The 16482-nt window shown below is 49.8% G+C and overlaps 1 protein-coding gene across 1 annotated transcript in view; it reads right to left on the minus strand.

Annotated features, from left to right (window-relative positions):
• Positions 1 to 270: 270 nt before the first annotated feature.
• Positions 271 to 16482, minus strand: part of LOC144592274 (uncharacterized) — a 65835-nt gene continuing 49623 nt past the window's right edge. The window contains exons 17-21 of the mRNA XM_078396803.1: positions 11937 to 12091; positions 9298 to 9504; positions 7317 to 7411; positions 5990 to 6114; positions 271 to 2278 (exon numbers count right to left, since the gene is read on the minus strand). Of these exons, the coding sequence (XP_078252929.1) occupies positions 2013 to 2278; positions 5990 to 6114; positions 7317 to 7411; positions 9298 to 9504; positions 11937 to 12091 (848 nt within the window). The 3' untranslated portion in view covers positions 271 to 2012. The remainder of the gene's footprint in view (positions 2279 to 5989; positions 6115 to 7316; positions 7412 to 9297; positions 9505 to 11936; positions 12092 to 16482) is intronic.

The following is a 16482-nucleotide window of genomic DNA, read 5'->3' on the forward strand; positions in this document are numbered from 1 at the left end:
TCCACACTCTATTCTAAACTAAACCTAGGGTGACGGAGGAACTGAAGGAAATCCACATTAGGCAGGAAATGGTGTTGAGTAGACTGATGGGACTGAAGGCTGATAAATCCCCAGGGCCTGATGGTCTGGATCCCAGGGTACTTAAGGAGGTGGCTCTAGAAATCGTGGATCATTTTCCAATGTTCTATAGATTCAGGATCAGTTCCTGATTGGAGGGTAGCTATTGTTATCCCACTTTTTAAGAAAGGAGGGAGAGAGAAAACAGGAAATTATAGACCAGTTAGTCTGACATCAGTGGTGGGGAAGATGCTGGAGTCAATTATAAAAGACAAAATTGCGGAGCATTTGGATAGCAGTAACAGGATCGTTCCGAGTCAGCATGGATTTACGAAGCGGAAATCATGCTTGACTAATCTGGACTTTTTTTAGGATGTACCTAGGAAAATGGACAGGGGAGAGCCGGTGGATGTGGTGTACCTCGACTTTCAGAAAGCCTTCGACAAGGTTCCACATAGGAGAATAGTGGGCAAAATTAGAGCACATGGTATTGGGGGTAGGGTGCTAACATGGATAGAAAATTGGTTGGCAGACAGAAAGCAAAGAGTGGAGATAAATGGGTCTCTTTCAGAATGGCGGGCAGTGACTAGTGGGGTACCGCAAGGCTCGGTGCTGGGACCGCAGCTATTTACAATGTACATTAATGACTTGGATGAAGGGATTAAAAGTAACATTAGCAAATTTGCAGATGACACAAAGCTGGGTGGCAGTGTAAACTGTGAGGAAGATGCTATGAGGTTGCAGAGAAATTTGAGGAAGGATATTCTTGCTATTAACTAGGTTTACTAGGTTAATTCCCGGAATGGCGGGACTGTCGTATGTTGAAAGACTGGAGCGACTAGGCTTGTATACACTGGAATTTAGAAGGATGAGAGGGGATCTTATTGAAACATATAAGATTATTAAGGGGTTGGACACGTTAGAGGCAGGAAACATGTTGGGGAAGTCCATGAACCAGGGGCCACAGTTTAAGAATAAGGGGTAGGCCATTTAGAACGGAGATGAGGAAAAACCTTCTCAGTCAGAGAGTTGTAAATCTGTGGAATTCACGTCCTCAGAAGGCAGTGGAGGCCAATTCTCTGAATGCTTTCAAGAGCGAGCTAGATAGAGCTCTTAAGGATAGCAGAGTCGGGGTATGGGGAGAAGGCAGGAACGGGGTACTGATTGAGAATGTTCTGCCATGATCACATTGAATGGTGGTGCTGGCTCGAAGGGCCGAATGGCCTACTAGTGCACCTATTGACTATTGTCTAAACTAAACATGTCTGTACACATTGGATGGCTTGATTGTAATGTATGGGTAGGAAGGAACTGCAGACGCTGGTTTACGACGAAGAAAGACAAAATGCTGGAGTAATTCAGCAGGACAGGCAGCATCTCTGAAGAGAAGGGATGGGTGACGTTTTGGGTCGAGACCCTTCTTCAGACTGAGAGTCAGGGGGGAAGGGAAATGAGAGATATAGACGGTGATGTAGAGAGAGAGATATAGAACAAATGAATGAAAGATGTGCAAAGACGTAGCATGCCTAGATGATAAAGGAAATAGGCCATTGTTAACTGTGGACAGTTCATTGGCTATATTTAAGAGGGAGTTAGATGTGGCCCTTTTTGCTAAAGGGATCAGGAGGTATGGAGAGAAGGCAGGTACAGGCTACTGAGCTGAATGATCAGCCATGATCATATTGAATGGCGGTGCAGGCTCGAAGGGCCGAATGGCCTACTCCTGCACCTATTTTCTATGTTTCTATGTTTCTATGACTCGGTGAAAACAAGTTACCGACAATGAGACTCAACAGGACAACTTTGACTTCTTTAGACTTCGGTAATCACGTATGGTCTTTCTGCTGACTGGTTAGCACGCAACAAAAGCTTTTCACTGTACCTCAGTACACGTGACAATAAACTTAAACTCGGGATCTCTTATTTTGATGGATTCGGTTTGTCCCAACTAGATTTCAGTTTCCACTTGGACTGGGTTGATCCAGTGGTTGAGATTCGTCTTCGCTGCTGCTGCTCGACGCTTCTCCAAACATATCTCCTCCTGAGGATTGTTGTAGTTTATCCTTTGGCGTCAGCTTTAAGGTGATGAGGACCTGGCTGTTGCTCATGCTAAGTAGAATGAGGTTGCTCTGGGTTGCCAGAGTCATTGTTGCGATGGTGCTATCAGGCGTAAAGATCGAGAGGACGTTCCCACCATCTAAATCCCACACGCTCACATCACCTAAGAAAAAAGAGAGGGCAGTTAGTGCGCTCCAAATATTTTAATCAAACAAGAATTTATAATGGTGTAGTGTTTCCCAAAGTTAAATGAATTGGCAATTGTGATATGTCCACCAATCAGCCAAAACATTATGCCCACCTGCCTAATATGCTGTTGGTCCTCCGTGTGCAGCCCCATACGCAGCAGGGTGCGATGCACTGTGTATTGTGACACATTCCTCCCGTGACCACCATTAACATTTTCTGTGACTTGTGCCACAGTCGACCTTCTGTCGGTTCGGACCAGACGGGATAGCCTTCGTTGCCCTCGCGCATCGATGAGCCTTGGGCGCCCAACACCCTGTCTGTCGCCGGTTTGTGGTTTGTCCCTCCTCGGACCACTGTCGGTCGGTACTCACCACTGCTGACCGGGAGCACCCCACAAGCCTTGCCGTTTCAGAGATGCTCTGACCCAGTCGTCTGGCCAGAACAATTTGGCCCTTGTCAAAGTCGCTCAGGTCTTTACTCCTGGCCATTTCTCCTGCATCCAACACGTCAACTTCAAGAACTGACTGTTCACTTGCTGCCTAATATATCCCACCCCTTGACAGGTGCCATTGTAACAAGAAAATTAATGTTATTCACTTCATCTATCTCTCCCTCTCAACCCCATTCTCCTGCCTTCTCCCCGTAATCCCTGACACCCGCACTAATCAAGAATCGATGAATCTCCACCTTAAAAACTCCATAGATTCACCACTCTCTGACTAAATAAATTCCTCCTCATTCTCCTTTCTAAAGGTACGTCCTTTTACTCTGAGGCTCTGGCTATTTCCTCGGGTCAATTAGGAATTTAATTTATTACAATGCAAATAATTAGCTGCTGTTGGTATTGGTGATGGTATCTTGACAGTGGTAAACTTGAGTGGTATTATCATGTCATATCATATCACATATATACAGCCGGAAACAGGCCTTTTCGGCCCTCCAAGTCCGTGCCGCCCAGTGATCCCCGTACATTAACACTATCCTACACCCACTAGGGACAATTTTTACATTTACCCAGCCAATTAACCTACATACCTGTACGTCTTTGGAGTGTGGGAGGAAACCGAAGATCTTGGAGTAAACCCACGCAGGTCACGGGGAGAACGTACAAACTCCTTACAGTGCAGCACCCGTAGTCAGGATCGAACCTGAGTCTCCGGCGCTGCATTCGCTGTAAAGCAGCAACTCTACCGCTGCGCTACCATGCCTGCAGTGTGTAAGACCTGTATTTTTCTGCTAAGTAATTGCAAGTTTGCACATGTAGCTCACTATTCTGGGTTGCATTCAATAACGAATCTTATTGTCCACTTCACAGTGGGTAATGAAGACAATTGTATGGTACACAAGACCAGGTCTCAGGTCTACCCGAACTTCAGCCAAGAAGCCATTCTACACCCAGGTATTAATTGAACACTCGGCAGGTTACAAACTCGCCAAATGGATGTAGCACGGTTGGAGACCATTTGGCCCATTGAGTCCATCCTGGCTCAGAAAGAGTCAAGAGTGTTTTGTTGAACAATAACATGTTCCCAATGTTGGGGGAGTCCAGAACCAGGGGCCACAGTTTAAGAATAAGGGGTAGGCCATTTAGAACGGAGATGAGGAAAAACTTTTTCAGTCAGAGAGTTGTGAATCTGTGGAATTCTCTGCCTCAGAAGGCAGTGGAGGCCGATTCTCTGGATGCATTCAAGAGAGAGCTAGATAGAGCTCTTAAGGATAGCGGAGTCAGGGGGTATGGGGAGAAGGCAGGAACGGGGTACTGATTGAGAATGATCAGCCATGATCACATTGAATGGCGGTGCTGGCTCGAAGGGCCGAATGGCCTCCTCCTGCACCTATTATCTATTGTCTATTGTTGTCATTTGTCCCAGATAGAACAATGAAATTCTTACCTGCTGCAGCACAACAGAATATGTAAACATAATAGATTGTAAATAATAATAATAATAATATTGTAGTTCAGAGCTTATTTGAGGTTGTGGTGTTTAATAGCCTGATGGCTGTGGGGAAGAAGTTGTTCTTGAACCTGGACGTCACAGTTTCCAGGCTCCTGTACCATCTTCCCCGTTGGCAGGGGTGAGATGAGAGTGTGGCCAGGCCAGGTGGACTGGGCAATGTTCACAACTTTTTCCAGTCTATTCCGTTCCTGGGCGTTCAACGCAAGAGCAAGCCAGCCAACCCCTCTCATAGCTCCGTAAACCTCTTCAGCTCCAGCTCTTTTGAACGGGTCAAACGTTTACATGGAATGGAGATGAGGAAGATTTTCCAGTCAGCGAGTGGAAATCTGCGGAATTCATTACCGGCACGGTGGCGCAGCGGTAGAGTTGCTGCCTCACGGCGCCAGAGACCCAAGTTAGATCCCGACTACGGGCGCTGTCTGTACGGAGTTTGTACCATCGCCCCGTGACCCGCATGGGTTTCCTCACACACGCCAAAGACACACAGGTTTGTAAGTTAATTCTCTGTGAAACGTCACCTATCCATGTTCTCCCGAGATGCTGCCTGACCCGCTGAGTTACTCCAGCACTCTGTGAAACGTTAATTCTCTTGGTATAATTGTAAATTGTTCCTATTATGTGTAGGATACTGTTAGTGTGCGGGGATCGCTGGTCGGTGCAGACTCAGTGGTCCGAAGATAGACACAAGATGCCGGAGTAACTCAGCGGGTCAGGCAGCATCTTGGGAGAGAGGGAATGGGTGACGTTTCGGGTCGAGACCCTTCTTCAGGCTGATGTCAGGGGAGGGGGCGGGACAAAGATCGGATGTAGTCGGAGATAGGAAGACTGGTGGGAGAACTGGGAAGGGGGAGGGGAGAGAGAGGGAAAGCAGGGACTATCTGAAGTTAGAGAAGTCAATGTTCATACCGCTGGGGTGTAAACTACCCAAGCGAAATATGAGGTGCTGTTCCTCCAATTTGCGCTGGGCCTCACTCTGACATTCCTCCAATTTGTGCTGTGGGACCTGTTTCTGTGCTGTATCTCTGAACTAAACTCTTGTGAATGGGGCAGGTGCAGGGCAAATTTCTACATGGAGTGGAGATCAGGAGGAATGTTTTTAGCCAGAGGGTGGAAATCTGTGGAATATACCTCTGGCACGGTGGCGCAGCGGTAGAATTGTTGCCTTGTGTCACCCGAGACCGGGTTCAGTCCAGACTACGGGTGCTGTCTGTACGGAGTTTAAACATTCTCCCCGTGACCGCGTGGGTTTTCTCCTGTTTTGTCCCACAATCCAAAGGCCGGCACGGTGGCGCAGCGGTAGAGTTGCTGCCTTACAGCGAATGCAGCGTCGGAGACCCGGGTTCCATCCCGACTACAGGCGCCGTCTGTACGGAGTTTGTACGTTCTCCCCGTGACCCGCGTGGGTTTTCTCCGAGATCTTCGGTTTCCTCCCACACTCCAAAGACGTGCAGGTTTGTAGGTTAATTGGCTTGGCAAATGTAAAAATTGTCCCTGGTGGGTATAGGATAGTGTTAATGTGCGGGGATCGCTGGTCGGCGCGGACCCGGTGGGCCGAAAGGGCCTGTTTCCGCGCTGTATCTCTAAACTAAATTAAACTAAACTAACCCTGCAGGTTTGTAGGTTGATTAGCTTCTATAAATTGTCCCCAGTGTGTGTAGGATTGTGCTAGTGTTTGATCTTAAAACACGGATAAAGTGAATCACTTTAAAGACATGGACTTTCCTTACCTGCCAGAATTATTGCTTTTGATCCACCATCTGTCAGATATACAGAATTGTTTGTCCCAAAGTTAAGGTTTTTGTAACCAGGGATTGTCTTGTGGCCTTTTCTGAATGGATCCCACACCTTCACCCTTTCAATAAATCAAAACAAGAAAAACAAACTCATTATCTTTTATCTGAAGAGGCGTCCAGACCCGAAATGTCACCTGTCCACGTTCTCCTGAGATGCTGCCTGACCCGCTGAGTTACTCCAGCACTCTGTGTCTAGACGTGCGGAAAGAAGTGTGAAAACGCACACCTCCAGATTTTGGGACGGTTTCTGGAACGGCTGATCTACTATCTACCTCTTTGATGACCCTCGGACTATCCTTGATCGGATTTTGCTGGCTTTACCGTTCACATTTACTGAGTCGTGTGGCCGTCCATTCTCGGCCTGAACTGGTGCAGTTGGGATGTGTAAACATTGAGGCTCTGGTACTCTGCTCTCTCCGAGTTGCGGCTGTCTAACATTTCAAAGGGCTACTTCTTTTTGAAAAGAGAAATTATTAACCAGTTTACTCAAATGAGCTGTGGGCAGCACTCATTATCAAAACAAACTCATTATCTTTTATCTGAAGAGGCGTCCAGACCCGAAATGTCACCTGTCCACGTTCTCCACAGATGCTGCCTGACCCGCTGAGTTACTCCAGCGCACTGTGAAACGTCACCTATTCATGTTCTCCACAGATGCTGCCTGACCCGCTGAGTTACTCCAGCACTCTGTGAAACGTCACCTATTCATGTTCTCCACAGATGCTGCCTGACCCGCTGAGTTACTCCAGCACTCTGTGAAACGTCACCTATTCATGTTCTCCACAGATGCTGCCTGACCCGCTGAGTTACTCTAGCACTCTGTGAAACGTCACCTATTCATGTTCTCCACAGATGCTGCCTGACCCGCTGAGTAACTCCAGCACTCTGTGAAACGTCACCTATCCATGTTCTCCACAGATAGGTGACGTTTCACAGAGTGCTGGAGTATCTCAGCGGGACAGGCAGCATCTCTGGAGAGAAGGAATGGGTGACGTTTCGGGTCGAGACCCATCTTCAGACTAGATGACCCTTCTTCAGTCTCGCTTAGAAGGAGCATCTTTGTTGGCACGGACATGTTGGCCGAAGGGCCTGCTTCCTTGCTTGAGGATTCTAATTAGTCACCAACCAACCGTCCCTAGACATCGTAGATGGGGCGTCTTGGTCAGCGTGGGCAGGCTGGCATGAAGGGCCTGTCTCGCTGCTGTGTGACTCTATGTTCTGCGTCTCTCTGCCACTGATCTAAGCACACAGCATGCTTTACCTGTTTGCCTCCGCTATGCCAAATACAATGCGGTCCGCTGAGTCTGTCATGGCAATGCAACACACATTTGGTTCATTCTTAAGGCGTTTTCTGACCTGAATATAAAAAAACATAATTTTTTAAAAAAGTTTAAATTTCCAAATATTTGCTTAATAATTCATGAATGCAACATAAGAGAAACGCAAGGAACTGCAGATGCTGGTTTACAAAACAAAAAGGCACAGAGTGCTGGAGTGACTTTGACAGGTGGCACAGCGGTAGGGTTGCTGCCTTACAGCGCCAGAGACCCGGGTTCTGTCCTCTGTTGGAGTGTGGGAGGAAACCGGAGCACCCGGAGAAAACAGCACCCGCAGTCAGGATGGAACCCGGGTCTCTGGCGCTGTGAGGCAGCAACTCTACCGCTGTGAGGCAGCAACTCTACCGCTGCGCCACCTCCTGTTCTTATCAACTTGGCCAATGGGTTAAACAACAGATGGTGTTTAATTCAGATAAATGTAAGTTATTGCATTTTGGTAGAACAAACCAGGCCATGGCTTGTATATAGGGTTGCCAACTGTCCCGTATTAGCCAGGACTTCCCGTATATTGGGCTAAATTGGTTTGTCCCGTATGGGACCGCCCTTGTCCCGTATTAGGCCTGTGGGGCGCTGTAGGCACTGTCAGCCCGGGGGCTGCTGTAGGGTTGGACACTGTAGGCCCGGACCCTGTAGGCCCGGGGGCCGCTGTAGGCCCGGGGGCCGCTGTAGGCCCGGGGGACAGTGTAGGCCCGGGCGCTGCCTAGCAAAGGTTGCATAGCAACCCGCCTCCCGGCCCGGGCTACCCCCATTGGTGGAGCGGGAGCACGTGGCCGCTGGCTGGGTGAGGTCAGGTGGGGCGCGGGGCGGTGACATCACCTTTTGTCCCTTATTTTGGAGTGAGAAAGTTGGCAACCCTACGTGTACAGTAAATGTTAGGGCCTTGGTGAGTGTTGTAGAACAGAGGAACCTAAAGACACATATTCCTATTTCCATGAAAATGGTGACACAAGTAGGCAGTTTTAGTTTATTTTATTGTCATGTGTACTGAGGTACAGTGAAAGGCTTTTTGTTGCGTGCTAACCAGTCAGCGGAAAGACTACATGATTACTACTGGGCCGTCCAGTGTACAGGTAAAGGGAATATTGTTAAGCGCAAGATAAAGTCCAATTAAATATAGTTTGAAGGTCACCAATGAGGTAGATGGTAGCTCAGGACCGCTCTCTGGTTGTGGTAGGATGGTTCAGTTGCCTGATAACAGCCGCAAAGAAACTGTCCCTGAATCTGGAGGTGTGCGTTTTCACACTTCTGTACCTCTTGCCCGATGGGAGAGGGGAGAAGAGGGAGTGGCCGGGGTGGGTCTGGTCCTTGATTATGCTGCTGGCCTTGCCGAGGCAGCGTGAGGTGTAGATGGAGTCAATGGAAGGGAGGTTGGTTTGTGTGATGGTCTGGGCTGCGTCCACAACTCTCTGCAATTTCTTGCGGTCGCTTATGTTGAAAGACTGGAGCGACTAGGCTTGTATACACTGGAATTTAGAAGGATGAGAGGAGATTTTATCGAAACGTATAAGATTATTAAGGGTTTGGACACGTTAGAGGCAGGAAACATGTTCCCAATGTTGGGGGAGTCCAGAACAAGGGGCCACAGTTTAAGAATAAGGGGTAGGCCATTTAGAACTGAGATGAGGAAAAACTTTTTCAGTCAGAGAGTTGTGAATCTGTGGAATTCTCTGCCTCAGAAGGCAGTGGAGGCCAATTCTCTGAATGCATTCAAGAGAGAGCTAGATAGAGCTCTTAAGGATAGCGGAGTCAGGGGGTATGGGGAGAAGGCAGGAACGGGGTACTGATTGAGAATGATCAGCCATAATCACATTGAATGGCGGTGCTGGCTCGATGGGCCGAATGGCCTCCTCCTGCACCTATTGTCTATTGTCTATTTTTGATGCGCAGCAAAATGTTTGTATTTACCTTGCCAGTACACAGGTCCCACAGCGTGACATAGCTAGCCTTGTCCTCGTCGTTGTAGTTTGACAGCACAAGATGTCTGCCGCTGTCGGTCAGTGCTGCACAGTGCAAGAACAACATGGACGCCCTGTCTTCCAACGTGTGTGTGTGGGTCTCCGTCTCCAAGTTAAAGACAGCCAGATGATGTGCAAAGTAAGAGCAGACGACCATCTGAAACAAAGACCGCAGTTAACGTATTTCCGCTGTCTGAAGTACAATGTCCGTTCGGTTCAGTTTCAGTTTAGTTTATTGTCACATATACCAAGGTACAGTGAAAAGCTGTTAGTTTAGTTTAGAGATTCAGCGTGGACACAGGCCATTTCAGCCCACCGGGTCCGCGCCGACCAGCGATCCCCGCACATTAACACTATCCTACACCCACTGGGGACAATTTTTACATTTACCCAGCCAATTAACCTACAAACCTGCACGTCTTTGGAGTGTGGGAGGAAACCGAAGATCTCGGAGAAAACCCACGCAGGTCACGGGGAGAGCGTACAAACTCCGTACAGACGGCGCCCGTAGTCGGGATCGAACCAGGGTCTCCGGCGCTGCATTCGCTGTAAGGTCGCAACTCTACCGCTGCGCCACCGTGCCGCCCTTTTGTTGGGTTCTAACCAGTCAGCGGAAAGACTATACATGATTACCACCGAGCTATTAACAGTGTACAGATACATAAGGACCTCTTTGCTCCTATACTCAACTCCTCTCGTTATGAAGGCCAACATTCCATTGTAGAGAAGCACCATCATAGATCAGTACAAAGGTGCAACGTTTGTGGTGTACAGTGAGGCAGGATGGCACCGTCGACATAATCAAGGACCAGTCTCATCCCTGGTCATCCCTCTTCTCCCCTCTCCCATCAGGCAAGAGGTACAGGAGTGTGAAAATGCACACCTCTAGATTCAGGGACATTTTCTTCCCAGCTGTTATCAGGCAACTGAACCATCCTCTCACCAACTAGAGAGCGGTCCTGACCTCCCATTTAACTCATTGGAGACCCTCGGACTAACTTCAATCAGACTTTACCCAGCATTAAACATTGAGGGCTTGCAGCGTAGGATCACCAGGTTAATTCCCAGAATGGCGGGATTGTCGTATGTTGAAAGACTGGGTGACTGGGCTTTACACTGGAATACACTGGAATTTAGAAGGATGAGAGGGGATCTTATTGATACATATAAAATTATTAAGGGATTGGACACGCTAGAGGCAGAAAACATGTTCCCGATGTTGGGGGAGTCCAGAACCAGGGGCCACAGTTTACGAATAAGGGGTAGGCCATTTAGATCAGAGATGACGAAAAACTTTTTCACTCAGAGAGTTGTGAATCTGTGGAATTCTCTGCCTTAGAAAGCAGTGGAGGCCAATTCTCTGGATGCTTTCAAGAGAGAGTTGGATAGAGCTCTTAAGGATAGCGGAGTCAGGGGGTATGGGGAGAAGGCAGGAACGGGGTACTGATTGAGAGTGATCAGCCATGATCACATTGAATGGTGATACTGGTGCGATGGGCCGAATGGCCTCCTCCTGCACCTATTGTCTATTATTCACATTCTTTCCTTTATCATGTATCTGTACACTGTAAATGGCTCAATTATAATCATGTATTGTCTTTCCGCTGACCGGTTAACACGCAGCAAAAGCTTTTCACTGTACCTCGGTACACGTGACAATAAACTCAATTAAACTAAAACTAAATTTGAATACAATCAAGCCATGCGCAAGTACAACGGGTATGGCGATGAGAAAAATAGCAGCGTGCAGAATATAGTTATGAGCAGTCTTGAGCTACCATACAATAGACAATAGATACAATAGACAATAGGTGCAGGAGTAGGCCATTCAGCCCTTCGAGCCAGCACCGCCATTCAATGCGATCATGGCTGATCACTCTCAATCAGTACCCCGTTCCTGCCTTCTCCCCAAACCCCCTCACTCCGCTATCCTTAAGAGCTCTATCCAGCTCTCTCTTGAAAGCATCCAACGAACTGGCCTCCACTGCCTTCTGAGGCAGAGAATTCCTCACCTTCACCACTCTCTGACTGAAAAAGTTCTTCCTCATCTCCGTTCTAAATGGCCTACCCCTACCTCATTGGAGACCCTCGGACTATCTGTAATCAGAATTTACTGGACTTCACCTTGCATTAATCAATATTCCCTTTATTGTGTGTCTGTACACTGTGGACGGCTCGATTGGAAGTAATAGGAGCAGAATTAGGCCATTCAGCCCATCAAGTCTACTTTCCCAATTCAACCGTGGCTGATCTATCTCTCCCTCCTAACCCCAATCTCCTGCCTTCTCCCCATCACCCCTGACACCCGTACTAATCAAGACTTGGCCTCCACAGCCTTCTGTGGCAATTAATTCCACAGATTCGCCACCCTCTGACTAAAGAAATTCCTCCTCATCCCCTTCCTGGAGAAATGTCCTTTAATTCGGAGGCTTTCACCTCTAGTCCCAGACTCTCCCACTAGTGGAAACATGTCTAGTCATATACAGTCTTTCCGCTGGCTGGCTAGTGCGCAGCAGAGAAGCTTTTCACTGTACCTCGGTACACGTGACAATAAGCAAGACCGAAGCATTGCAGCGCACCATGCTCTACCTTGTCATCACCGCTGAGCAGGTACTGATCGATGGGGTGGGATTTCTCTTTACAGAGCTGCTTTAGAGTTGTGATTTCCCGTTGCATCTCCCGGTCCAGCCTTCTCCTCCTTGCAGTCTTGGTCTCTGTACGTTTCTCCCAAGGAGTCATGAACTCTGAAATTAAACAGGTTCATCATGGGCGTCACGGTGGCGCAGCGGTAGAGTTGCTGCCTCACAGCGCCGGAGACCCGGGTTCCATCCCGACTACGGGCGCTGCCTGTACAGAGTTTGTACGTTCTACCCGTGACCTGCATGGGTTGTCTCCGAGATCTTTGGTTCCCTCCCACACTCCAAAGACGTATGGGTTTGTAGGTTAATTGGCTTGGCATGAAGTGAATAGTATTAGTGTGGATTGGATCACTGGTCAGTGCAGACTTGGTCGGACGAAGGGCCAGTTTCTGCACAGCATCTCTAAACTACAAGTATATAGTTCCCTGAAAGTGGCATCACTGGTGGACAGGGTTTTGAAAGAAGGTTTTGGGCGGTCACGGTGGCGCAGCGGTAGAGTTGCTGCCTTACAGCGAACGCAGCGCCGGAGACCCGGGTTCGATCCCGACTACGGGCGCCGTCTGTACGGAGTTTGTACGTTCTCCCCGTGACCTGCGTGGGGTTTTCTCCGAGATCTTCGGTTTCCTCCCACACTCCAAAGACGTGCAGGTTTGTAGGTTAATTGGCTTGGTGTAAATGTTTTTTAAAAATTGTCCCTAGTGGGTGTAGGATAGTGTTAGTATGCGGGGATCGCATACTAAATTAAACTAAACATTGCACCATTAATAAATCTTCCTACTAGGAAAACGGAGAGAGAGAAAACAAGAGTCAAGAGTGTTTTATTGTCAGATGTCCCAGAGACAACAATGAAATCCTTACTTGCAGCAGCACAACAGAATATGTAAATGTAGTGCACTGTAATCAATATCATGAGCGTGAAAACAAAGTTCAGCGTGTGTGGAACTGCAGATGCTGGTTTACAAATGGAATTGGCTGATCATTCTCAATCAGTACCCCATTCCTGCCTTCTCCCCATACCCCCAGACTCCGCTATCCTTAAGAGCTCTATCTAGCTCGCTTTTGAAAGCATTCAGAGAATTGGCCTCCACTGCCTTCTGAGGAAGTGAATTCCACAGATTCACAACTCTCTGACTAAAAAAGTTTTTCCTCATCTCAGTTCTAAATGGCCTACCCCTTATTCTTAAACTGTGGCCCCTTGTTCTGGACTCCCCCAACATTGGGAACATGTTTCCTGCCTCTAACGTGTCCAACCCCTTAATAATCTTATACGTTTCGATAAGATCCCCTCTCATCCTTCCAAATTCCAGTGTATACAAGCCCAGTCGCTCCAGTCTTTCAACAAATGACAGTCCCGCCATTCCGGGAATTAACCTAGTAAACCTACGCTGCACGCCCTCAATAGCAAGAATATCCTTCCTCAAATTTGGAGACCAAAACTGCACACAGTACTCCAGGTGCGGTCTCACTAGGGCCCTGTACAACTGCAGAAGGACCTCTTTGCTCCTATAATCAACTCTCCTTGCTATGAAGGCCAACATTCCATTGGCTTTCTTCACTGCCTGCTGTACCTGCATGCTTCCTTTCAGTGACTGATGCACTAGGACACCCAGATCTCGTTGTACGTCCCCTTTTCCTAACTTGACACCATTCAGATAATAATCTGCCTTCCTATTCTTACCACCAAAGTGGACAACCTTGTAGGGGCATACGGATTGGCCAGGTAGTCTAGAACCCTCGGATTGGTTTACGGGTCATGTGGTGCGGGAGCGCGAGGTATTTAAGTGTCTGGCGCCAAACTCGAGTTAGAGATTAGATTAGCGAGCGAAGTTAGTGTTGGTCCAAGAGTAAGTATGTTGCGTTTGTCACGGGTTTTATCGACAATAAAGTCTTTGGATAATATCGCTTGTTTGGACTCACTACATTGGTGACCTCGAACGTAAGAAGCAAGCAGCAGCATGTCGCAGGCGGGAGAGAGCGCGGGCGAAATTAATCTACCGCCGTTCTGGGCCCATCAGCCGCACCTGTGGTTTGTGCAGGCGGAATCGCAGTTCCATCTTAAAAGGGTGGAGGAAGATCAGGAGAAGTTCCACCACCTGGTGAGCTGTCTGCAGTCGGAGGTGGCTGCGCGGGTCAGTCAGTACCTGACCAGTCCACCCCAAACGGAGCAGTACGTGGGGCTCAAGAGGCTCCTGCAGCGGACTTTCGGCTGGAGCCAGAACCAGCGGGTTCTGAAGCTCCTCCATTTGCCAGAGCTGGGGCAGCAGCTGCCGTCTGAGTTGATGTCCGAGATGTTGACTTTGATGGGCGACCATCAGTCGTGCATGGTGTTCGAAGCAGCCTTTCGGGAGAAGCTACCTGGGGACGTCAGGTTGGTGTTGGCGGACGTCTCTTTTGAAGATCCGGTAGCGTTCGCCGAGAAGGCCGACACGCTCGTTAGGGAGCGGCATACCCGAGACGGCTCGGTTAACCGGGTCTCGAAGCCCAGCGGCAGTCGGGGGAGCAGCCGGGAGAGCGACACAGCGGCCACGATTTCGCAGTCGGCCCGCCAAGAGAGGGCTGCGGCGCCTGTTCATTGGCAGCGGGCTCGAACAGCGGTGGGGCAGTGAGGCCCGAAGCTGCAGAGCCCCGTGTTCGTTTCCGGGAAATGCCTGGGCCGATCGAATGTAGAGGCAGTCTCGATTGGCCGTAACTACCGCCTCTACGCTACAGATCAGAGTACCGGGATGGTTTTTCTAGTGGATACGGGAGCGGTCGTGAGTATTGTGCCCCCCTATGACTGCGAAGTTCGGGCGGGGGGGAAGGGCCCGCCCCTCATTGCAGTGAATGGTAGCACCATCCGTACTTACGGTAAAAGGACCATGTCCCTGTCCTTCGAGTCCAGGACTTACCGTTGGGATTTCATCGTTGCGGATGTGGGCCAGGCCATTTTGGTTGCAGATTTCCTATGGGCGTTTTCTTTGGTCGCAGACGTCCGCGGGAGAGGCCTGCAACCCTCGGCTGGTGTACGGCCCCGGGGTACCGGGCCGGAGGCTCCTACAAGCGCCGCCCCACCCAAGCCCAGCGATCCAGGCCATTACCACGGCCCCCGGTCAGTTTGAGGCGGTCCTGGCCGACTTCCCGCAGCTCCTCGTCCAGCGTTTCGATGCACCTTCCGAGAAGCACGGGGTTGTTCATTTCATCCCGACCGAGGGGCCGCCGATTTTTGCCCGGGCCCGGCGCCTCCCACCCGACAAGCTGGCCATGGCTCGAGAGGAGTTCCTAAACTTAGAGAGGCTGGGAATTATTCGGCCTTCCAGTAGTCCGTGGGCCTCCCCCTTGCATATGGTTTCCAAAGCGTCTGGGGGGTGGAGACCATGTGGGGACTTCCGTCGACTCAACGCGGCAACGCGGCCGGACCACTACCTGATTCCGCACATTCAGGACTTCTCAGCTAGCCTGGAGGGGGCTACAATTTTTTCAAAAATTGATTTAGTGCGGGGATATCATCAGATCCCGGTCCATCCGCCGGACATTCCAAAAACGGCTACCATTACTCCGTTCGGGTTGTTTGAGTGGTTGCGTATGCCTTTCGGCCTTAAAAATGCAGCTCAGGCATTCCAGCGTCTGATGGACCGGGTGGGTCGAGGGTTGCCGTTTGTGTTTATTTACCATGATGATATTTTGATTGCCAGCCGTTCGGTCCAGGAGCACTTGGTCCACCTCCGCACGGTGTTCCAGAGGCTGCAAGACCATGGCCTGATTCTCCATCCGGACAAATGCCAATTCGGCCTGTCAGCGGTGGATCTTTTGGGTCACCGGATTACTCCGGCCGGTGCCACTCCTTTACCAGCTAAGGTGGACGCGGTCCGCTCTTTCCCCCGCCCGACTACCATCAAGGGCTTGCAGGAATTCGTGGGCATGGTGAACTTTTATCATCGGTTCGTGCCTGCAGCAGCTCGGGTCATGCGTCCCCTTTTTCAATGTCTCGCGGGTAACCCCGCTGAGTTGGTATGGCCCGCAGCTGCAGAGACGGCGTTTGTCGCGGTCAAACAGGCCCTCGCCAACGCCACCATGCTCGTACACCCGCGCTCCTCCGCCTCCATGGCTCTGATGGTGGACGCATCAGACGTGGCGGTGGGTGGGGTTTTGGAGCAGCTGGTCGACGGTTACTGGCAGCCCCTGGCGTTTTTCAGCAGGCAGCTCTCTCGAGCGGAGCTCAAGTACAGTGCGTTTGATAGGGAGCTCCTGGCCCTTTATTTAGCAGTCCGCCACTTCCGTTATTTTTTGGAAGGCCGTTCTTTTGTGGCCTACACGGATCACAAACCTCTAACATTCGCTTTTGCTAAGGTTTCTGATCCGTGGTCGGCTCGCCAGCAGCGGCACCTCACCCTGATTTCGGAGTTTACCACCGATGTCCGTCATATTGCGGGTAGGCTGAATGCCGTTGCTGATGCACTGTCCCGGCCGGCCATTCCCTCCGTAGCCATGGTGGTTAAACAGGTGGATTTCCAGGAGTT

Source organism: Rhinoraja longicauda, chromosome 3 (genome assembly GCF_053455715.1).
Source record: "Rhinoraja longicauda isolate Sanriku21f chromosome 3, sRhiLon1.1, whole genome shotgun sequence".
In the NCBI taxonomy this organism is placed as follows: Eukaryota; Metazoa; Chordata; class Chondrichthyes; order Rajiformes; family Arhynchobatidae; genus Rhinoraja; species Rhinoraja longicauda.